Source organism: Meleagris gallopavo, chromosome 1 (assembly GCF_905368555.1).
Source record: "Meleagris gallopavo chromosome 1, MGAL_WU_HG_1.1, whole genome shotgun sequence".
Lineage (NCBI taxonomy): Eukaryota > Metazoa > Chordata > Aves > Galliformes > Phasianidae > Meleagris > Meleagris gallopavo.
Genome location: NC_139404.1, coordinates 55,578,427 through 55,603,787, shown reverse-complemented (window position 1 = coordinate 55,603,787; position 25,361 = coordinate 55,578,427). Strand labels below are relative to the sequence as shown.

General features: G+C 39.5%; 1 protein-coding gene across 4 annotated transcripts in view; it reads right to left on the bottom strand.

Moving 5' to 3' along the window:
• Positions 1 to 25,361, bottom strand: part of KIAA1549 (KIAA1549 ortholog) — a 139,152-nt gene that overhangs the window by 50,014 nt on the left and 63,777 nt on the right. For all 4 annotated transcript variants that reach the window (XM_085228420.1, XM_085228429.1, XM_085228414.1 and 1 more), the window contains 6 exons: positions 23,917 to 24,005; positions 17,347 to 17,524; positions 15,604 to 15,734; positions 13,723 to 13,906; positions 3,145 to 3,204; positions 249 to 394 (listed from right to left, as the gene is read on the bottom strand). In XM_085228420.1, coding sequence (XP_085084546.1) covers positions 249 to 394; positions 3,145 to 3,204; positions 13,723 to 13,906; positions 15,604 to 15,734; positions 17,347 to 17,524; positions 23,917 to 24,005 — 788 coding nt within the window. The remainder of the gene's footprint in view (positions 1 to 248; positions 395 to 3,144; positions 3,205 to 13,722; positions 13,907 to 15,603; positions 15,735 to 17,346; positions 17,525 to 23,916; positions 24,006 to 25,361) is intronic.

Genomic DNA, 25,361 nt, shown 5'->3' with positions numbered 1-25,361 from the left:
CAGAATTTTTTAGTAGCCACTTAAAACACTCAGTTGTTTCCATTTGTTATTTTCAGTTTAAAATACAATGAGGTAGCCAGAAGACCCATATTTCAAGTACAGAACACAAGCATCATCAACTAGCTAAACTAGTCAATTGCGATACATGCATGTGAAATATCTTTTCTCAACTCAAAGCCTGGGTATTATGAACTTATTCAATGATTTATTCCCCTTTATTTCTTTCTCTGACTTTGATCTCTGAATACCTGCACAATGTTGCTGCCTGCAAAACTGGCTCGTCTCCATATCCGCCCTCTGGCCAAAGCCTCGTTTAACAGGTGAGCTAGCTTCCGCTCCATCTCAGCCTGAAACACTTCCTCCTGAATTCGCTGGTCGACGACACCCAAGAGAACTACATTGCAGAGAAAGTAACCCAAGAACACAATTGAATTAGTAAAAGTTTTCAGTGCCTTTTCTGCAACTTCAATTACAAGCGTTGAGTCACTCTGTGACATCTTAAGGACAATTCAAGAGCAGCAGTATTCTTAGGGGAATACTGTGAAGTTCAGCTGGTGGTTCCACATTAGAAAAGGAAGGGTTTGGATCAGGAAAGCTTAAAAGAAATAAATTTTAAAAATAAAATAAAATAGGGCAGAGGGTACTTCTGGAATCTCAGCTATGTAGGGAGATCCAGAATACTGAAGAAACAATTTAAATTCTAAAAGAGCATGAACATATGAGCAGTAAGTAAATTAATCAAACACAAACAAAAGAAAACATTCAGTTAAATTGCTTGCTGCAACTAACTGCCATCAAAATTCCGTGTTTGGAAGTGAGGCAGAGAGAGAGATGGGCAGGGCAAAGGTTCAGAAACAAGAAAAAAAATGGACCACATGAATGACACTGTGTATTCCAAGTGTGTTTTCCCTAGATAAGATATAGACTACCAACTATGCAAATCACAGTATACAAAAAAAGGTTAGTAACCCTCCCAAGTTCACTCCCTAACTCCAGGTAATCCAGGTCACTGGGGCAGTCGATGCTGAGAAAAATACCTGAGGAACACTGCACAGGAAACAACAAAAAACTGTGGACCAACAAGATGGCATTCCAGTAAAAGAAAGGCATGGTTAATGCAGCAACAGTCATTTGAATGATCTAATTAAACAATCTTAAAGGATAATAAACTGACTCATCACTGACTGCAGCAAATAATGCAGTTTTCCTTCCTGAGGCTCTCTGCTAACATGGTTTATTTGTTAAAAAGTCCCTTTTCCTTTGAAGCTTTTCACATTTATTTATTTATAATAAAAAGGCATTCAATCAGTTTAGGTTTTTTTTTTTTTTAATTTTAAAACAATTATCAAAACAACTTGTTCCATTTAAAATTTTTCACTGCATATGTTGGAAAAAAAGGAAATACTTTCAGGATTTCTCAGAGATCAACAGCACGTCTGCTAAATTCAATCACAGACAATGTATCTCAAAATAAAATAGCAAAATAAATAGAGAGTGGCCTAGGGCTATTATATACAGCAAGTAGAATCTTGCCTATATATTGAATTTGAGTATCAATGAATTATGCTTAATAGCATAAATTGTATTATTTAACCAAGAGGGACAACTATAGAAAACACTGCATCTGCCAGTGTCTTATGACCACTGGGATATTTTAGAGTACCCATGCACTTAGGTCTCGGCAATCTACTATTAATCTACTGTTAAAAAAAAGCTTATATTTAGCAAGCATAAATTCAATAATCTCCCTTTCTCATTAGTCACAGTATCTGTCTAGAAGAAGCTATCAAATAATGAAAAAAGTCATTAAAATAGAATGATTTTGCCATTAGAATCTAATATACTAACTTCAAGGAGTAACTAAGCCAAATCATACTAGCTCTTCCAGGGATACTTGCAAGAACTGGGATTGCAAAAAATTCCCCTGCATCAAAGAAAGGTGTTGCGACTGGCTTTTACAATCTTGTATCTTACGTATATTATTTATCTTATATATATCTTATTATATCTTTTATATATATATATATGTATTAGGGAAGGAAAAAAAGAAGAAAAAAAAAAGTTGTGTGAGACACTCACACGTCAATTCTGAGCTGGAAGAACCTTTTTTTTTTTTTTTTTTTTTTTTTACTCAGGGTGTAAGGAAACTTCCAACAGGAACTGGTAATGCAGATTTCTAAGCAGGAGATGGTATGGCTATCTTAACCAAACTGACAAAAAAGCTAACATAAATGTTAAAGAGAGGATGATATTGGATGTGGGATACACATGAGTAGTTGCTCTCCTGTTACTGTACATAATCTGAAATTTTTCAGTTTTCTTCAGAAATACAAACTATGTGGACTTCAGCAGTTGGCTTCCTGCTTAAAAAGTAAGCTGGTCACTTGAGAGGAAACAGGGATGCCTGAAAAAAAAATCACTATGTTTATACTACTTCTGGTAAACTATGGATGGCGGGAAGACAAAAGTGTCAAGTGAAGGACATCTTCACTTGAACAGCAAGGTTGCTAGGCAAAGCCTGGTCACCATTTAGGCTTTCTGTGTTAAAGAAGTAGGTAGGATCTCTGCGCTTGCGGATAAATTCAATATCCTTTGATCATCTAAAAGTGACAGCTCAATCATATCAGTTAATTACAGAATAAAACACCCAGCTGTCTTGGATAGGAGGGGTTTGAATGAATCAGAAGAGATCAATGAAACGTGATGAAACACAGTTTCTTGCAGTCAGAATATATCTATTTTTATTCTGTTTTATTGCTGGCATGTTTTCATATGAAGTGCCACAGAAAGTTTTTGTTTTCCTTTAAAAAGCTGAATATCTTAAAATCAATTGAGAGCATACAGAGTAGATAGTTCATGCCTGACAGCATAAGCTGTCTCGCTAAGAAGGAACTGCTTTATAGCCAAAAACTTTGGTATGCATTATTGAGGAATTGCAGTAGTTCATTCTAAACAGGAATTACATTTCTCAGATGTTGCAGTTCATCACGTCTTTAGTTTTTAGAATAGATTCTGCTCAGGTGTTAACACCTTGCAAATGTGCAGCACCCCCAAGTTATCAGTATTTATTTATATATTTATATGTATGCTAGTTATCCTACTAACAAAAATAACTGCACTTTTACTCACACGAACTGTACATACCTGTTCTCACCCAGGAAGATTTCATCAGCTGAGACACGTTAAGCTTAGGATAATGAAAGGCTGAGGGAAAAAGAGAACAGAGGAAACACAACAGTTAGAACGCTATTCTCAGTAACAGATTAAAAAAAAAAAAAAAAGAAGTTACTTCATAATTTATACCGTCGGTAAGCATCTTCTTTACATGGACGTATTACAACTCCCGAGGCTGTGCAGACGCGATGGTAAAGCAAGTGCTCTGGATGTACGCTCCCCAGTTCACCTCTGAACAAAAAGAAGCTAATGGGTGCAGTAAGATTTATTACCTGAAAAATTTCAAGCTGCTGTACTGAGGTCATTGCTCCTACAAGCTTAAGAGTAAAATTCACTGTGAATTCTGTTCCTTACTGAGCTAGCTGCAGGATGAGACTTTTGCTCAAAGGGCAATGAAGCAATTCATGACTGTTTGGGAACAAAAATATGACCCTCCGTGAGGCAAAAATGACACGGTAATATTAAATGTAAAGCAAAAATTCAATAGATCTGATTTGAGTTCTAGATTTGTGGAGAGGGAAAAATTTTAAATACATCACCTTGGTAAATTACTTAACAAAAATCACATATGAATGCATGTAGAAGCATTGCTGTGAACAAATCTCAAGGAGTATGTATGTGTGTGGCTTGATGGCCCCAAGATTTTTGTATAAAGCTGTGCTACAGGATGAAATCCTTGACCCAGTGAAGTGAATAAAGTCAATTTCCAATTATTTTAATAAGAGTAAGATTTTTCTCAACGTTTCCACTGGAGAGCAGTAAAGACATGTTGGGAAACAAGTGGAGATGGGGGCTGGGCCAACTGTTTCCTCAAGGGATGTTTTAAGCTTCACTATGGCAATACGAAAGAGGAAGGGTCATAACTTTCTCAAAATATTTAATCCAGATGCAGTTTGCTAAGCATTATACAAAGGTTAAAAATGACCTGATCCATGCTAACACAATTTAAAACAAAGTTGTACTGTCTTCAGTTCTAGGTAGAGATTGCCACTACTGCATGCTCTAGAGAAGCAGAAAATTACCAGTTTTCTAATTTAATCATGCCATAATTGCTAGAGCAGCTGACATGTGTCAGCATATCTAAAAATGATTCCTTTGCCCCTTAAAAAGCTTACCATTTTTTTTTTACTTATGCAAAGGAACCACCAGTTAAACCATCTCTTTTATTCACACAGAATTAAATGAAAACGTGGTTATTCCACTTTATTTCAATAACGACCAGCACGACCAGAGGTACACTGTGACTTACTGTTCAGAAGGGTATCAGAATACAGTCCTTTATTCTGAACACGGAACATCAGTAGTCCATACACTGATCAGGATGCATCACATTTCCAAAACTCTCAGACACACAAATAGCACCCCACAGTCCATTTAATTTAACACATTTATTTTTGGCATACTGCTACACGATTTTTCTGAGTGTAGCTTATATTTGCTCTGTAGTTATATCTGCTCTGGTCACGCCAATTGTTTACTTTAATTTAGAGATACAACCTGAACAAAAAGGGTAAATGAAACCGCATCTGTGTTTTCGTAAGCATGGAAAGAGCAAGATAAGAAAATCAAAAAGCCTCCAACGGCCACAAAACTTTGAACTGCTAACAGATGTGGGTTTTTTTCTTCTTTTTAAAACAAAATTGTGCTTTGCCTCAATACTTAAAGCACTCTTCACGCTTTTTCTAATTAGTACTTGAAAATGATTTAATTCATGCAAATTACTGGATGACTATTCACTTAAACTTTTCACGGAATTAATGAAATTTAAAAATAAACTGATGAGCAGAAAATCTTGGAACTGAAAAGAAGGATGTGCCATGATCACTGGCAGCTAAGGCTGGGTTCTAAAACCTGATAAAGGGTGCATGAAATGAAGGACACTTCAGACAGTGCTCTCAAGTCGAAAAATCCAGGCTCCAGATCCTATACCACTGGTCACTGAAGTGTCTCACCACATGTGGCCCAGTTCTGAGCTCAGTTGAAGCCTCAGCACTGCAGTGTGAGCGTATTTGAAAGATACCTAATTCCCCTGGAACTAATGACTAAAACCAGTGCAGAGTCAGGGGAAAGTTGGACAGACAGTTGCTAGTTAGATTACGGTTGGTCTGCTAATGATTACTGAAGCATTAATGAGGTACAGACTAGCATCACTGGAAGATTCCATGACACAGTCCTGAAGCACCATACCATGTAATGGAATTGATTCCATGCTGACTGAAAAGGCAAAGGGTCACCCAGTCACCCGGAAATCTTTCAACAGCTGTTTGAAGCACTCTACTCCAGCAATATGGCCTTTGCCAGGTGCTCTGAAATGGATATGACTGACTTTACACCAAGACATGTGGGATCATGCATGCTAAAACAGATACCATATTGATTGCTCTTATTTATAATCAATGGAGGAACAGCAAGAACAAGTACGGAGGGAATGAAGAACTTATAAGTATGAGAGGTCATGGAAACACTGCAGTGCAGGCAGTATTAAAATACTGTATCTGATCCAGAACCCACTCTGACTGCAAAATATTCTGCAGTCCTTGGATTATATCACACCATTTCATCTTATCCTATCAGCCTCGCAACATCTCCAAAGTAACTGAAATAGATGCTACCCATCCAAGTGCTAGTTATGGCACTGAAGAACAGCTCCAAGGCAACTCTCTATTTTCAGCCATAACAAAAACAAAGCAATTTATTTGGGGTAGACTCACAAAGGATAATATTCCTCTTCTAGTCCACAGATAGCCCTTCTTTCTCTGTCCTCAGAAATCTTGCAGCCATAAACAAATAAATATATTCCTTTCTATTGCTTTTTTTTGGGTGTGTGTTAAGAACTAACACCTAAAAACCGTGATTAGACATGCTTTTCTTTCTGCTAACATGTAGTTTATGACTATTGAACTGAATGAGTTTGCAATCTGAAATATGAGCCGTAAGGTGGACAACACAAAATTAGCATGCAGGAAGATGTAAACTGGACATTTGAGTATAAGCATGTTGCTGAAATTACGTAGAAGTCTGTGGGAAAAAATACAGTCTGGAAGTTTCCAGGCTTGGACACTCCAACAACCTTACTTCTGTCCAAGACCCTTACTACGAACGAGTGAAAAAAAATGATGTATTGCACAGGGACAACCTACATAGTTCATAACAGTGTATATTAATTACGTGAAAAACTCAGACTGAGTGCAAAAGGCAGCGTCAAGTGAACAAGAAGCAGGGAACAAATAGAATCCTTCAAACGAGGCTCATATTTGGGATATTGTAGGCAATGTCTCACCTACCTACCAATGCTGAGTCATGGTGATAGTACACAAGCAGCTTGTCCTTAGTGTGGATCAGTGCGAACCCCTCGGCTGCTCAGCTCACCTACAGATCAGGTTTTTTGCTTTGTGTGCAGATTAGAAAACTTATGATATTCTATATACAGCACTAAGAGGAAAAAAATTCACTGCCAGGAGTATTAACTGTTACCAGGCCCAACACTTAAGACATAAATGCAACAGAACCATATGGCAAGGAACATTTCATATTTACGTACCCATATACCTTCCAAAATTTCTCTCAAAGACCCACGTTGGTGAATAATTTGCAAAGAGCAAAGTAGCTGTATGTTAAAACAAGATCTTCACAATACCTTGCCTGCTACAACTGCTCTGCAGACCAAGGGAGAACATGAAAATAAAGTTCAGGACCCAGAAATCCAAAGCATTTAGGTGCTGGACTGCCAATGCAGCTCTGAGGATCTGGCCTTTGGTCACCCTCAGACTGCTCAATAAAAAGTGTCAAGAAGGATCTATCCAACACTGCTGAGCCTTTGGACAAGATTTCTGGTTCTGAAGATCTAAAATCCTTTGGCTCAAAACCACTGCAAGAGTGCAAAAAGAAAAAAATATGCAGAAATAGCTATAAAGAGCTGAGTAACGATGCCTCACTTACAAAAGTGTCTGAACGTCTTCTACTACTGTCCACACTGATAGACTCATAGTCCTCGACAAGCTGAGAAACTGTGTGTCATGGTTTCATGATTTTTCATTATCTGTATTCCACATCATAACATCATGCAATGTACTGGGGGTTTGACTGCTGATGCTCAAGTTCCGGGTGCCTGTCCAGCGGAGAAGAGCAGCTACGTTTCCCCAGGGGGCTTTGCGGTCAGCGAGGAGATATAACTCCCGGCAAGGTCACCTGATGCTCTCTTCTCTGCCTGCGCTGCTTCGCTTGCGCTTCTCTGCCTGCGCTGCTTCGCTTGCGCTTCTCTGCCTGCGCTGCTTCGCTTGCGCTTCTCTGCCTGCGCTGCTTCGCTTGCGCTTCTCTGCCTGCGCTTCTCATCTCAGCGTTGTGGTAAGGCCGATCCACTATCAATTTCACATTCTCTCTCCTTATAAAATTCTGTTGATACCATATTTAGTAAATTACTTTGTTTTACCTCAGATTGTTGCCACTGTTTTCAATTATTTCGGGGTCCCTTATTTTCTTTTTTTTCCCGGGGGTGCGGATCCGCGGATCCCTCCACCCTTCTAGTCACGGAACCGGGCCGAACCAGCCCGTAAACCGTTGACATTCTTGGTGGAGAATGCGGGCAACAGTTGCTTTTTAGCTTTTTGAACAAATCTCTCTCTCCGCTCTCAGACAGCTTCATTGGGAAAGTTTATCTGTTTCACCAGTACTGTCTGAAAGCGTGACCTTGAAAAGTCCAGGCGGACGGCCAATACTCTAGGATATTTGTAAACTTTGAGCCTTGCTATCTTGTTTCTGTAAAAGAAAAAAAAAAAAGAGAAAAAAATGCTTTCTCTACTGAAACTGCCTTTTAAGGGGCTGCATGCCACTGTCTCTTCTTTCTTAATGCTAAAAACATACTGGGCCTTAATTAAGTTCACCACTTTGCTCTATGGAGCAATAGGTATATATAGCCAATTGAAAACATGGATGGAAATAACTATGTGGCATCTGCATATTATGTGGCATACCATTCCAGAGGGAGCTGCTAATTTTACAGGGTTGGGGATTTTTAAGCAGGTTTCCAGCCTCTCCTTTGAATTCTTTATGCGGATTTTCAATGCTCACCTGATCACGTTATTAATCTCCGTGAATGTACTGCTCACCATTTCACTTATTATTAGTATTTATTATATTTTGAGGAAGTCTGCCCCAAAACCAGTAAATACTGAGTGGCAGGGAATGTGGAGAGGCCTGGGTGAGACTTTAGAGAGATGGAAATCTTCGGTGTCATGGAACTTTACTCCAGAACACCTGAAAGACCCTGAAAATTTAAACAGATATTTGAGACAGGAATGTCGTGGCTCAGGAAGATCTGAGGAGGCCCAAATTGTTTGGGGCCTGGCTAATGCTTACCGGGCCTTATTCAATACTATCCTGGAGAGGGAGAGAGTTTGTGAAATTGAAAAGGAGAGCAAATAATCCAGATCCTTCTGCGTGCTGGTTTCGCTATTAAGCGAAGCAAAGTGAAAGGGCCTGCCCAGGAAATTCAGTTCCTAGGTATAAAGTGGCAAGATGGCCGTCGTCACATCCCAACAGATGTGATCAACAAAATCAGTGCCATGTCTCCACCCACTAATAAGAAAGAGACACAATCGTTCCTGGGTGTAGTGGGTTTTTGGAGAATGCATGTTCCAAACTACAGCCTCATTGTAAGCCCCCTTTATCAGGTGACACGGAAGAAGAATGATTTTATGTGGGGTCCTGAGCAGCAGCAGGCTTTTGAGCAGATTAAACAAGAGATAGCCCGTGCCGTGGCCCTGGGGCCAGTACGGATGGAACAGGATGCGAAGAACATCCTCTACACTGCTGCTGGAGAGAAAGGTCCCACTTGGAGTTTGTGGCAAAGAGCCTCAGGAGAGACCCGAGGCCGACCCCTGGGATTCTGGAGTCGGGCGTACAGAGGGTCTGAAGAGTGCTACACTCCAACTGAGAAGGAGATCTTAGCCGCGTATGAGGGGGTTCGGGCTGCAGTCGAAAAAATCCAGGCTCAGATCCCTATACCCATGGTCACTGAAGTGTCATCCACCACATGTGGCCGTTCTGAGTCAGTTGAAGCATCTGCACTGCAGTGTGAGCATATTGAAAAGATACCTAATTACCCTGGAACTAATGACTCTAAAAAACCAGTGCAGAATCAGGGGAAAGTTGGACAGACAGTTGGCTAGTTAGATTACGGTTGTCTCTTATGATGACTGAAGCATTTATATGAGGTACAGACTAGCATCCACTGGAGATTCCATGAAACAGTTCCTGATAGCACCATACCATGTAAATGAATTGATTCATGCGGACTGAAAGGCAAAGGGTCACCCAGTCACCCGGAAATCTTTCAATCAGCTGTTTGAAGCATCTTCTTCTCCAGCTATATGGCCTTTGGCAGGTGCTTGAAATGGATATGACTTGACTTTACCACCCAGGACATGTGGGATCATGAATGCTAAAAAGATACCATATTGATTTGCTCTTATTTATATTTCAATGGGGGAACTGCAAGAACAAGTTACGGAGGGAAGGAAGAACTATTAAGTATGGAGGAGGTCATGGAAACACTCGCAGTGAAGGCTAGTTTTAATTATTCTGGTAATCTGATCCTGAACCCACTTCTGACTGAACCAATATTCTGCAGTCCTTGGTTTATATCACACCAGTTCATCTTATCTATCTGCCTCGCAAACATCTCCATTAGTAACTGTAATAGAGGCTACCCATCCAAGTGCTAGTTATGGCACTGAGACAGTCCAAGGCAACTTCTTTTTTCAGCAATAACAAACAACAAAGCAATTTATTTGGGGTAGACTCACAAAAGGAGTAATATTCTCTTCTAGTCCACAGATAGCCCTTATGTCTATGTCCTCTGTTAGCTTGCATGCCATAAACACAATAATTATATTCCTTTCTATTGCTTTTTTTTGGTTTTTTAAAAAACTAAAACCAAACCCCCGGATTAACATTTTTTTTCTTTCTCTAACATGTGTTTATGACTTTTGAAAAATGATTTTTGAAACTAAATAGGGCCCTAAGGGGCAAAAAAAAAATTTAGCATGCGGGAAATTAAACTGGACTTTGAGATAGCATTGCTGAAATTACTAAAAATCGGGGGAAAAAAAACGCCCGGAATTTTCCAGTTTGGGGCCCCCAAAACCTTTTCTGTCCAAGACCCTTACACGAAACATAAAAAAAAAATAAAGTATTGCACAGGGACAACCTACATAGTTCATAACAGGTTAAAATTACTGAAAAACCAGACTGAGGAAAAAGGGCAGCGCAGTGAACAAAAAAAGGGGAACAAATAGAATCCTTTCAAACGAGGCTCATTTTGGGGATATTGTACAATGTCTCACCTACCTACCAATGCTGATATGGGATAATACAAACACTTTGTCCTTAGTGTGATCGGCAACCCCTCGGCTGCTCAGCTCACCTACAGATCAGGTTTTTTGCTTTGTGTGCAGATTAGAAACTTATGATATTCTATATACAGCACTAAGAGGAAAAAAATTCACTGCCAGGAGTATTAACTGTTACCAGCCCAACACTTAAGACATAAATGCAACAGAACCATATGGCAAGGAACATTTCATATTTACGTACCCATATACCTTCCAAAATTTCTCTCAAAGACCCACGTTGGTGAATAATTTGCAAAGAGCAAAGTAGCTGTATGTTAAAACAAGATCTTCACAATACCTTGCCTGCTACAACTGCTCTGCAGACCAAGGGAGAACATGAAAATAAAGTTCAGGACCCAGAAACCCAAAAGCATTGGGTGCTGGACTGCCAATGCAGCTCTGAGGATTGGCCTTTGGTCACCCTCAGACTGCTCAATAAAAAGTGTCAAGAAGGATCTATCCAACACTGCTGAGCCTTTGGACAAGATTTCTGGTTCTGAAGATCTAAAATCCTTTGGCTCAAAACCACTGCAAGAGTGCAAAAAGAAAAAAATATGCAGAAATAGCTATAAAGAGCTGAGTAACGATGCCTCACTTACAAAAGTGTCTGAACGTCTTCTACTACTGTCCACACTGATAGACTCATAGCCTCGACAAGCTGAGAAACTGTGTGTCATGGTTTCATGATTTTTCATTATCTGTATTCCACATCATAACATCATGCAATGTACTGGGGGTTTGACTGCTGATGCTCAAGTTCCGGGTGCCTGTCCAGCGGAGAAGAGCAGCTACGTTTCCCCAGGGGGCTTTGCGGTCAGCGAGGAGATATAACTCCCGGCAAGGTCACCTGATGCTCTCTTCTCTGCCTGCGCTGCTTCGCTTGCGCTTCTCTGCCTGCGCTGCTTCGCTTGCGCTTCTCTGCCTGCGCTGCTTCGCTTGCGCTTCTCTGCCTGCGCTGCTTCGCTTGCGCTTCTCTGCCTGCGCTTCTCATCTCAGCGTTGTGGTAAGGCCGATCCACTATCAATTTCACATTCTCTCTCCTTATAAAATTCTGTTGATACCATATTTAGTAAATTACTTTGTTTTACCTCAGATTGTTGCCACTGTTTTCAATTATTTCGGGGTCCCTTATTTTCTTTTTTTTCCCGGGGGTGCGGATCCGCGGATCCCTCCACCCTTCTAGTCACGGAACCGGGCCGAACCAGCCCGTAAACCGTTGACACTGTGTTCTCACTTTGCTGACTTATCAAATGGCACTACGCCTGGTGTTCCACCATAGTGAATCCAAACATGCTGAAGCATTACAAAGACCAAACCATAGAAGTACAAATCAAATTGAGCTGTACTGCAGTGTGCTACATCAACTGTAAGTTAGAGTTTTCTAGAGACGTGCAAGTCAAATACCGCAAGATACTTGTTGCCCAGGGAAGTGGTGGAGGTCTCATCCCTGGAAGTATACGTGTATGTGGCACTAAGGGACGTGGTTTAGTGATGGGACTCAGTAGGTCAGGTTGGTGGTTGGACTTGATGACTCTGTGGAGTGCTAATGGCACTAGCCTGCAAAAGTAGCGCTTGACTTCCTCACTCAATCTGCTTCGCACAGCCTTCTCTTTGATGTGTGAGCTGTTACAGAGTTCCACCAGCATTGTCAAGGAATTGTACTCACTGGCCAAACACTAAAAGCATGCAAATAACACTGGGAGGATTCCTGCTCTCAGCACTAAATAAATTACTCATACATTTCTTAATTACTATCAGGAAAAAAGAGGGGGGAAAAAAAAAAAAAAAAAAAGAGGAGAACAGCTCATATACATGTTTAATAGGAATAGTTCACCCTCATTACCAGCCTGTTTTTTTAGGATGTATTGATGTTGGTAAAAAATTATGCTATCGAACTGCACTGTAGGACCCATCACACAAAATGAAAGACAGGATTCTCAGCAAGGGGCCACCTCCAAATTCACTATGAATATCTTTCCAGAATATGAGAACAAAACAAAAAACTGTAGGATCAGATGTTTGTACATCACAGGAAAAAAACCCCAAGCCACTAAAAATAATACCAGAGAGAGTAAAAGTAATAAGCTCAAGGGCAAAAGTGGAAAAAATAAATAAATAAATAAGAAAATCAGTGCATATTGACAAGACATGTCTTTCAATCAGTTAATTTAATTTGAATTGAATGAGATGTAAAGATCGTAGCCCACAGTCTGAGAAGTTCTGTGGCCTCACAAGGAACCAAAGAAATGCTTGCCATCCAGAAACAAGGATTCTCAAGGCTTTTTGTCCTGGCTCAATTAAAATACTGCTGCTACTGCAAAGGTATATTCTGTATGAAATCAAATGAGGGCAGAATTGTTAAAAAGAAACAAGAAGGGCAATACAAATAATAGGTTATGGGAGCACAGGGAACAAAATTTTAAAAAAATTAAAACAAAAGGATTAAAAAATTGAATATCACCTACCACTAGGACTGATTTTCCACCACATATTTGACTACATAGAGAGAATCACTGTGTCAGGACTGTGTCAGGTACTATAAGACTATATGGCCCATAAAAAGTATCTTGGATGACTAAAAATTTGCTTTGAAAAGCACAGTGAGATAGGAGAAACCAGGAATTAATGGGCTGTATTAACATTAACAGGTGCCACCAGGGAAGGCAGTACTATTCTCTCATGATCTTATGCTCGTGAGTCATTGCTGTCAATAACAATCCATTTCTGTACAAGAATTATTGTTTAAATGAGAAACTTAGCTTATTTATAAGACTGAGGTCACTTGTAAAATATAACCAAATATAAGTTGTCAAGACTGAATGTCAAGGAAACTCTGTTATGCAAGCAGTTCCCATTAATCTAAGTTTAGGACGACCATGGATTGGAAAAAAAAATAAATACAAGTAGTACACAGGAAGCGAGAGAGATAGTTAAAAGCTGACACCTTTAAGATAACAGACAGCAGTAAAGGACGATGACAATGGCAACAAGTTGCTGTAACACGGATACACACCATGCGAGCAGAGAATTACAGATTTGCTTGTCAGAATTCATGATACAAGTCAGATACCTAAAAATATTTTTAAATTGTAGGGAGGAAAAAATACTAAAAAAAAAAAAAAAAAAGTATTTTGCAGCCTTGGCCACAGGTACTCACGTTCAGCAATTTGCTGCACAGGAAAACCCAGATAGAAGCTGAATTCCACCATGGACAAGTTTCTTAACTGTTCACTGACTTCTGACCCATTTAGAAAACCGTATCTATCTCGAATGGCAAAAATGATGCTCACAGGGCCCTGACGAAATGCAGCCCCAGGCCTACTCAGAGTTATATTCAGTATCTGAAAAGACAAGATTGGAATAGTGTCAGCAAAATCAAATCACTGGCATTTCTATCCTTTACTTGATAGATTTTTTTTTCCTAGTATGAGGGGGAGTATCTTACATCAAAGCAGATGGAAAATGCTAGACGAATATCAAAGTGCATGGGATAGACAGGAAGACAACATGACAAAGGCAAATCATGAAAACAGATGTTCTCTTGGTCAAAACCTACTGCACCATGCATACCCAGACTCCTAAACTGTTAGAAATTTCATTTTGCCACCTAAACACAGAGCAACTATGTCAATATAGACAAGCCTATTCCAAAGAGTAATAAACCATTTAAAAAGAAAAATTGCTAAGTTGATAGTCCAAGAAACTGTCCTCATTCTATCCAGTTAGATTGCTTCTCTCAGTTGGACACTCTGAGTATATCGCTATGCACTTGATCTATACGTACTAGATAGTATTTTATATGCTATAAAGTTTATGTAATATCGTCTGCTATGACTTTATGATACCACAGATACACATTTATGGTGCACATAGCACAATATTATTTATTTATATCATATATATATATTATTTATATTATATATATATATTTATATTATTTATTTATATTAATTTGGGGACTACAGCAAAACCAGGATAAATTTAAGAAATTAGAAAGAGGGATTTGATCTCTTAAGTTGAGTTATTGACTTTCCAGGAGGTTTTAAACTCTGTCATGTAATTCAGTATCCAATGCATACTCAATACATTTCACATGTGAATTTCCAGTAGTAGCTGCCATGAACAACATGCAACACTAAAAGTATTTCTGTAACTCAGAAGTAACTAGAATGGTTGATAATGATACTAAGCATACAAATTCTGTATTTCCTAATAGGACCTCCTGAGTGGCAATGAGACCTGAAAACTGTCTTCCAACAAAAACAAACTGATTGCACTCAATTCTGTAGTAACAAAAAACAATGAGAATGAGGTTGATAAGGGTTAGGGCAGACTTCTGTGAAAGGTTTATGTGACCAGCATAAGCCTGTTTATCACAGTATGGCTTACGTTGAAGGTAACCTTGAACATTATGTAGTTCCAAACCATCTGCTGTGAACAAGGCTGCCACTTGCCAGCACAGGGCCCCATTCAACCTGGCCTTGAACATCTCCAGGGATGGGGCATCCACAGTTTCTCTGGGCAGCTTCTGCCAGTGCCTCACCACCCTCTGTGTAAAGAATTTCTTCCTAACATCTAACTTTAATCTCCACTCCTTTAGTTCAAACTCTTCTATCACTATTAGACCATGTAAAAAGTTGGTCCCCTTTCCCCTTATAAACAGCCCTCTGAGCATCCTCATGGCCCTTCTCTGGATCCACTCCAGCAGCTCCATTTCCTTCTTATGCTGGGGGCTCTGAGCCTGCATGTAGCACTACAGGTGGGGCTTCACAAGAGCAAAGCAGAGGGGGATAATCCCTTTCCATCCCCTGCTGCCATCCCTCTTTTGATTTAGCCCAAGATGCAGTTGGCCTTTTGGACTGCAACTGTACAACGCTGGCTCATGTCCAGCGTTCTGGACTTTCTGATGAAACCTCGCAGTTCTACATGATCTAGATAAGAAGGGGGAGCCTGTGGACACCTACTGGCTGAGTTAAGCAAAGGACAACCAAAGGCAAAGAGAAGAAGGGACAGATACAAAACATACTTATCTTTTTACCTGCACAGTGAAGTTGTAGAACTCCTGGTGTTGTTTGCTCACCTCCATGAATGCCATTGTTAGTCCCTTCTCAATGCGCTGACTGAAGTTGCAGAACCCAATATCCATGTTTCGAGGCACAAACTGAAGCACTGAAGGTAAAGACTACACATTATTTCTACAGCCAAGTACTTCCATGAATGTGAATAAAATGAGCAAGAGAATCCTCATTCCATAGGACTATCACTTTTTCATGGAATTCAGGACATATTCTATGAAAACCTGGGTAAAAATACACGCTTTGTGCTGGTGCACAAAATTTTCAGCTCATAAGAATCTGTTACAGCAGTAATTAGATTATTCAAAGATACTGCTGACAAAATACTTACTGTTTCCTCTTGTATGCTGAAAGCTACATACAAACTGGCTAATTTCACAAGACTTGAGTGCTGAATAAGCCACACTGAAAGCCTTCGTATTCAATAGTTCAATTAAAATCTTAAGGAAAATAACAATAGATTTCTTTTTAGACTGAAATCTAATAGTTAGCACATCTAAATCACACTGGATCCATTAATGTAAGTTATTAACAGCCTAACTATCAAAATACCTAACTAGCAGCCATTCTTATAAATCGATGTAGGTATACCTTAACATCTTTGACAGAAGAATGAGAACAGGAGAGAAAGAGAAATGTGAGCAGGCACACAGATCTCTGTCTATCTTCACATCTATCTGCACATTTCCTGATGTATTCTTACCCAAAGAAATGCTATCATCAGGTTACAGACCCTAATAGCACTTTACACAAAGGTCATGATGAGGAAATGTAGCTATCGCCCATTTGTTTAACCATGCTAAGTAGTGGAAAAAGACATCCCATTCATACAAAGTATTTATGTCTAAAGTTGCAGATTTCTGGCTTAAATAACAGAGCAGAAAGAGCACACGAAACATACCTGAATAAAAGCACCTGTTTTGATTACTCTCTGCCCATATACTCAATCCCCATCACTTTCTCATCACTCACTCAACCAATCAGGCTCCTGTTTTTGTTATGCAAATACTGCCTGAAGAAGATTTTAAATGACACCACTGACTCTCAAAAGCCATTACATGGTTAATACGTTATTTTAGATCATTAGTATTCATGGATTTAAATATACTGCTGCCATACAACATCCATGTAAAGCTAAATACTATATGAGCCATCCTCTTGCTCAGCAATTCTCACCATGAGAATTACAGAAAGTATAATTTAAGGTAAAAATGATTCCAAACATGACTCAAGCAGTACAAAGTAGCTGCTGCATTGTGATCTTATGAGCAAATGGAAACATTTTTCTCCTCTTGCCTTTGCAAAATGCTGTGTAGATCAGGGTACTGACAGGAAAGGGGACACTGAAAACAGACTCACATTTCAACACAAGAATACTGCTAACGCTTAAAGCAATACAAAGAATGCAAGTAACTTTCACTGCCTTCAGCAGTGAACTACCAACTGAAATATGAAGTGAGGTAAAGAAGATATGCATTTTGCAATGTGCCAACCTTTCCCGAAAAAATCATGAAATGAAAGGTTTAGTTGTTAATTAAAATTTACCACAGATGCTACAAGTATTTTAATAACAAATAAATGCTCACAGCAGTGGAACACGATTTTCACTTGAGCTCACTTACTTAATCACAAGACCCTCCACAAGTAAAGAGGTATGAATCAGTATGAAGCTACACCTTCTCTGCTCTGTGTCAGGAAGAACTCACCCGTCTGAACGTGGAATCTGTTATCCGGCACAGTGAAAGAAGGATGCAAGGAGAGGATCAGCGGGGCCTCACCGCGGAGAAGAGTGCTGTTCACAAGCACGTTTATGACAGCGATTGCCGTGTAAACAAAAGGGCCTGATGTCACCAAGAAAGCAAACTTTGGGGAAATTTTATACACCTACAGAAAGAAAAAGAAATAAAAAAAAAAAAAAATTCAACAAGAAATTTGGCAGCGATGTTTTAGACATACATAGTCCCAGGCATTTCTAATTTCTAAGCTTAAACCTCTGTAGGTAGGAAAATGCAATCTTTATTTTACAAAGAGCAGGAGCACACAGGGCTCGCAGCCTCTCCTGTGCAAGGCATGCACTCTGCACATAACTGCAATCTCCTCAGCACAGCACACCTACCTCAGCTCTTCTCCATTTACTGTTGCACAGCAGCACTGCACTGCACCTTGTCTGCATTCCCCAGGAGTATATGAGAGTTCCTGTACAAATTGCTGTCTATTACTGAACCATTTGCACAGCTTTCACATTTCAGATCCATGTTGCATAGCAAATGCATTCTATAATATTCACATGTGATGTGTGAGAAGCAAAATACACACAACCTGTGTTTTATGGATATATTTCCCCAACGCATGTGTTCTGGAGAATATCTCTCGGCACAGTTACAATTACAATTTTCCTCTTCCATTTCATTGCGTGACTTTGAGACTTCTCAAAAACCCTGAGGAGCATTAGACATCATGCAAAAGAAATGAAATTGAAAGCTAAATATGAGCCTAGGCAAATGTTTCCATGCAGATGCTTTTATTACGTTATTATTCTGTCACCTAAGTAAAAACAAACTGAAGGCTTTTATTTATTCAAACAAATTGCAATGCCTTCTCTCCCTATGGGAATCTCTCTCAGTATCAAGGACACCTATTTTTCCCATTTCCCAGCATTTTTTTTCTTCCTATTTATTTTGCCCCCCTCCCAGCCCTTTGCTTTATTTGCTCAAGGCAGTCACTTGGAAGTATTTTGGGATACCCAACATGACGGCCTCGCAAATAAATAATCTAAACCAGAGACTTGAGGGGTGTGACAAACGTGCACTTCTTAGATGAAGAGATGTTGGCATCTGGCAGGCTTTGAGCTGGTGAACGGGTTTTTCAGATAGTCCAGCTTCAAGACTACGAAAAAGCCGTACGAAAAAGCACTCTGCTACTTAAATTGTAACTCACAGCTCTGTGATGGGATTTCTGCAACACTGTAACACAATGGTAATTGCAGCCCTTTCCTGCCTCTAGAAACATGATGCATTTCAAAGAGCTAACACTCACCAAAAGCAGCTACCTGAGTAACGGAATAAAAGTCTGTATCTTGCTCATTATTCTTTCCTTCTTAGTCCACAAATATATGCGGCATCCTGCTTTTATAAATGGATTTAGGCACACAGAATAGAAATTTATTTGATATGAGTAATATGCACAGCTCTTCTCGGTTTCTCTTATCTGAAATTTTATCCTTTTATCTCAGGATGAAATGACCTCTGCAGCTTCAGTTTGTCAAACAGAAAACAGCGGTTATAACAGGTAAGACATACAAAGAGAAAGTTGCCTGTTACTTGCAAAAGAGATTGCTTAAAAGGAAAAAAAAAAAAGAAAAGAAAAAAGAAAAAAAAGGAGTTAGAATCACAAATCTTACTAACAATTTGCTGTTGATTTTCTGAAGCCATACACGCTGAGGAAGAGTGGCTTAGAAGAGCCAGTATATTGTAATAGGCTACATAATTAGGTACTGAAGACAAAAAAGCAAGCTTCTGATAACTAGCTCAGCTGCCTGCACCTCTGACCTGTTCCAGTGTGCCACAGATGCAGTGAAAGCAGCCTATACTAGGAACTCCTCTGAAATTTTTCATTGACATTTTCACCTGAATCCATACTTTTCTCCTGCACTTTACTGCAGCAAAAGAGCAAAAGTAATGTCACAATATTGGAAATTTAAAAGAACTTTTTAAACTCTCATTTTCAGGTAGGTGGATCAGAACTAGTGTAGGTCAAAACAATAACTATTTCTGCTGGAGATATTTCAGGGTTGTCTTAAGTTCAACCTCAGCAACTTAATTCAGATGCCAGAAGTAATACAGCCACGATACCATGATGATGTCTACAAAGTAATTCAGAGAAGTTTGGAAAGTTATGCAGGATATATGAGAACAACTCATGACTTTTGATTCATGAACAAAAACAGCTCCTTCTGGCACAGCTCTAATGATTCACAGAATCACAGAATGGCCAGGGTTGGAAGGGACCTCAAGGATCATGAATCTCCAACCACCTGCCACACACAGGGCCACCGACCTCCCCATTTAATACCAGACCAGGCTGCCCAGGGCAGCCCCCATCCAATCTGGCCTTGAACACCTCTAGGGATGGGGCATCCACAACCTCTCTGGGCAGCTTGTTCCAGCACCTCACCGCTCTCATAGTAAATGATGATGATGTTTGAGCAGCAAGACTTTCTGTCCCTGCAGGTAAAGGTGAATACATAGGCCATAAATGCCATCATGGTACCAGACATCATTTTGGAGTCTCCCAAGTTTAAGTTGGGTCTATGTGAAAGCGATTAAGAACAACCATCAACACTGGTGAGGCCACTCAGTCAATCTCTTAGTGTGCATGTGTGCATCATCAGAATTAAAAGGCTAGCAAATTAGACTTTACATAGCCTGTGGGTTCTGTTTGGTTTTGACACAGAACCATACGCTAATGGAAATTTGACAAAGCAGTGGCATGGGACTGGGAAAAGAGTATTGTTTTACTGCTATACAGGATGACTCCAGAAATGTTCTTGTTACATTCTTGCCCTGAATTGTTCGTTCAGCTAGTTCATGTTGCTATTTTTCACAAACTCATCTATCCATACATCCACACATCCATCCATCCCCTCTCTCGGAGGTTATATCTGCTGCCAAGACAGTGAGATGCTACCAAACATGCTAACTAAGCTACAGTTTTACAGTGCTATCTATTAAAGCAAGCAAATGCAAATTCTAACACTAAATAGCCACAAAATTTCTTCTTACCTTAACACCTCTAAACTCAACATGTACTCCTGAGCCGTTCCCATAGCAAAAGCAGAAACTTTCAGTATGAGCCAATGTACCACATCAGGCTGCGCCATCTCTTCCTCGAAGCCAGACAGCTAACGCAACCCTGCCGTTTCCAGGATACAATCTCTTACTCAAAGCTACCCTGACAAGAGAGAATGCTTCTGACATGGCAAGTTTTTAGGTCCCAACTTACCATAGTAAAAACATAATTGCATGCTTAACACTATCTCCAACGATTTTCCATAAGCATTTACTATAGATTATTATCAACTAAGCTGCTTGATTAGATGCACCTTTGGTACTATCCAACCCATGCCTACACACCACAGTATTATGCTGTGTAAACATCTGGTAGAAGGCATAAAAAATCCATTTCCTCACTACCACCTTATTAAGCATTCTGTAACCAGTCTGCAGGGAGCATTTAACTTCCTAAAGATGAGCTACAAAGGCTCACAGGTCTTAAAAATGAAAGAGATTCTGCTCCTGCACACATTAAGAACCAGAGGCAACAACTCTCCCACTATTTTCACACACCTAAATGATAACAGCCATGGTTTCAGCAGTGTTGAGCAGCAACGAATGTGACAGAAGCCAGAGCAAGCCCACAAGGTGGCACCTTTGAAGAAAGTATTTCACTGCCAGACAATGAACTCATTTCCTTACTTGCAAAGCAGAGGTTTGCAAATTTTGGATTACAGAAACCTGGCCCAAAACCTCAGATAAATGTAGCAACAAAGTCACTGAGGTATACATTACACTGCATGATAAAATTTCCTAGCACAAATGAGGCTGGCAAAAAGCTTTCTTCTGTCTGTATGAACTTAATGGTACCTGGGGTGCTTCCAGCAAGTCACTGCCAACACTGTTTTTCTTCTCATATCCCCATGCAACAAAGCTGTGTTGACTGAACTCTGCATCTTACTCAAGTGCCAGAAAGCTTACAATAGAGAAAGCTGAAAAAAACTGCTCTTGTTCAAACCACAGGGTCTTATCTTACTGCAGATGCTATACACTGAAATCAATTGGAAGGAAAGAACTTTCAAATTTTAGGTTACTCTCACTTTCCTGTAAGGAAAAAAACTGAAAGATTATTCATGAGACAGGACTTAAACCTGCTTCTCTTTTTTTGTCCCACCCTTCAAATTTAGCAGCTCAGAGAGTTTGAAACAACAATCAGAGGCCAAAGTTTCAATTGAAAAAGTTGGAAAAAAATGATTTTCCTTTCAGTGTTAAACTTGGATTGCATTTGAAGTGAGTAGCAGTTATAACCAATGTTGCCATGGATTTTATTTTTAAAGCACACATTACTACCAAGTTAAATTTAACAAGACTGTCTCCTGATTTACTGGGCATTACATCACAGCAAGGGAACAACATCTGTGAGCTGTAATAGGAGACACAGTTAAAAAGCAGCTTAAAGAAGTGCACTGCTTTACCGTAACTTGCAAACGTACACTCACTTCCTGGGTACTTTTGACTAACAAAAATCACGTCTGCTTTATTAATTAAGTTTAGCAATATGGGAGAATTCTGTTCAAAATTCTGCTCTGCATCACCATAAAACACGCTGATGTTATAGACAGCTCTTTATTTAAAATAACAGTTTAGTTAGTATTCCACTGCTAGAGGTGAAGGCATTTGCTGGTGATTATATTTACTGCAGAAACACTTATACCCAAGGCATCACTAAAAGAACACATAGCAGCATTCGAGCATAAAATCAGCATATATGATTCCATAGAGATGATTTCTCCTTTTGATAAAAAAAGAATCTGTTAAGAATGAAGCTGGACTAACTGCATTACTTATAAAAGCAGTTGCCAGCAAGCAGCCCTAGAGCCAAAATGACCTACTGAGAGCTCTGCAAGACAACAGTGGGCATGAAATGAAATGATTTAAAGTGGAAAGAAGATATCTAATGTTTGCTCCACTCAACCTTCAGATATTTAGCAACACACTTCATCTGATTCACGCTATTATCGAGATGCTTCCATACTGTTGAGGCGTATAAGGTCACTGAATATCAGTGTAGTAGGTCACCTTGAACTTCTACTTCACTATGCTAGTTTTCAAAATGTAAAGGTGCATTTCAGAACGTAGAAGAAAAATATGTTATTTACAAAAAAACACAAAAAAAAAACCCAAAAAAACACACACAAAAAAAACCAAAAAACACACACACAAAAAAAAAAACAAAAAAAAAACCCACCAACAAACAACCTTAGAAGCTTATGAGGAGGTATTGCTAAAAGGACCCAAATGAAACATAAGTCTGCAGTGGCAGTTCACAGTGGCTGAAGTTTGGAAGAAACTCACAACACACTTATCCTGAGTGAGCAGTAGAGAGGCGTGTTCACGAACAACGGACAGGAGCTGTTTAGTTACTGAGTGTCGTGATTGTGGCAAGAGCTGTTGAAAACCCATTTTCCCACACAGACCGGCAAGCAGAAATTAAAGGCACCACAACTCAGCCTTCTAAGCGCAGAGATCAACGTTCAAACTGCTTCCTGAGGGAACCACGCACAGAACCAAGTACTGCCTTGGTGCTGGGCTATTGCAGCTGGACCAACACAGAAATGACACGCTGTAATTGAAGCTGAACCTGCACCTCAACCTGTAACGTCATTAAAACATTCAATTTCATCTCCTGTACTGAAGTGTGTGACAAAGATCCCCTAAACCACCTCTGTGATTGTTTTTCACTCAGACAGAGGGGATCCGAGGAAGAGGGGGGTGAAGAGTCCTAAGTCTCACCTCAATGGGCACTCACTTCAAGGTTAGGGAACAACGCTGAAATACTGCTCCAAGAAGATTCCTTGAACATCAGTGGAGAGGAAGAATTCAAAACAAAAATGAGAGAGCAGAAATTCCTTACTCCGTGAGTAGAGGAAGGAGAGGAGCGGAGAAATTCCAATCACACCTATTTGAAGGCTTAAAAATAATATCCTACCATTGCACATCTGATTTTTTCCCTGCCTTTCTCATCTGCCAAACCCTGTGCATATGAGATCCCACCGCTTTCTCTGTAAGTGCTGATGACCTCAGTTACAAGATAAGACAGCACGAGGCAGTGGAGAAGGGCTTGCTTTGCTTAAGGCATAAAGCATATAATCAACTAGCAGGAGAAGCAAAACATACTTTAGTACAGTAAAAGCTTTTCAGCTCAGTTTCACCTCACAAGTCAGAGCAGGTGAGGAGCGGAGTCAGGAAACTGCTTGCTCAGCTATGGCAAAAACAAGAAAAGTCTGCCTTAGAAAATAAATCACATTCTAAAAGTTAAAAAAAAAAAAAAAAATTTGGATGTCATACTCGCATTAAAACAAAAGTTAATGTTTAAGTTGAAATAAACCTCTCTGTGGTTTAGCATCAGAAGCATTATTTTTGAATTACTAGTTTAGCCTGTGAACTAAAACCACTATTGTACTATATTAATCAAAGAGTGCTTGTACATTTCATGCCACTTACCTCTAGCTCTACTGATCGCCTGAACTGAGCTCTGAGCACTTCTCTGATGGATTCACTGACGTTTTGGAGAATAGCTCTTCGGGCCAGCACTGGAAATTAATGTCAGTCAGTAAGTATACTTTAGCTTCACCTCTTGGGCTTCATCTCAAAGCTGCATTTTCAATAGTGTAATGCATGAAAAAGCAGAAATGAGATCAACTGTGTCAGACAAGTAAGACAAGGAAATAGGCAAAGGTGTGACTATATCCTAAAAAGCAACTGAATACAGTTTAAGAAACTACCGGTTTATTTCTTCTCATTTTTGTCAATATCTAATGTCTTTAGTATTCTAGACAAGGAACCTTCTTAAGAATCACCCAAGCATTCAAACAGGGTCTGAAAGTTGCAGCAATTGGTCTGGTCTGCAACCACAATGAGACTGCTGTCATAACACAGTTTAAGTTTTGTAGGCAATGCATGGAATGCAGATGAAGTCAGAAAAAAAGCCACAGCAAATATGCATCTACTTTTCTCTTAAATGTAAATAAACAAACGTGTCTTTGGTTACTGAAAGGGATATCCACTAAGAAACTGCTCCAAAACCCCCACGCCCTTATGGATGTTGTGTCTGCTTGAGACTGTAACTGAGCACAAGGAAACAACTGAGAAGTGTGACACTGTCATTCTGCATCTATTTTCCATCAGTAAATTGTCTACTGAACTACTCAAATTATAGGTTAAAATAAATCTTCCTTCTCACCAGCAGTCAGCTCACCTTCATATCTGGAGAATAAGATAATTATCACTCTGCTTTCCACATTACAACAAAACTTAAGGGCAAAATGCATTGATTACCACAGAGTATGCAGCATTTCTACAGTTGCCCTTGGTTAGTCCTCTGGTGCAAGCCAGGAGAAGGTAGGAAAACACCAAAGAAGCAAAAACACATGCTGAGACAATTGGTTCTGAAACACACTAATGTATTTTCTTCTGGTTAAAACCATGCCAAATCCAACTGAAGCAAGTAGGAGATGAGGGAAAATACAAACATAAGCAAGTAAAATGATAAAAGCAATAACAAAATCCAAAATATTCTTTAAGCCAAATTTCCTCTTTCATATTAAAACATCTCACACCTGGGCTATTTGCAACAGTGTCAACACCAAGGAGAAATTCAGAACAATCATTTGCAGAATGTTACTATGAGAATAATGTTTGTTTTCAGGCAATCAAATTAAAAAGTAGCCTCAAATATATGTACTTATACAAACACATCAGCAGTGTTAAAACACAGCTTCATTCACTGCGCCAGGTACATGTAATTCACTGGCCTAGCAATTTCCCTTCAAGTGAATTCTACTATATTGAAAAGATCCATGCATTTACAACTACTTGACTAAATTTTACACATTTCTCTGATTTACCCAAGTAGCCAACTCAACATCTGCACTTTAACTATGGGCTCA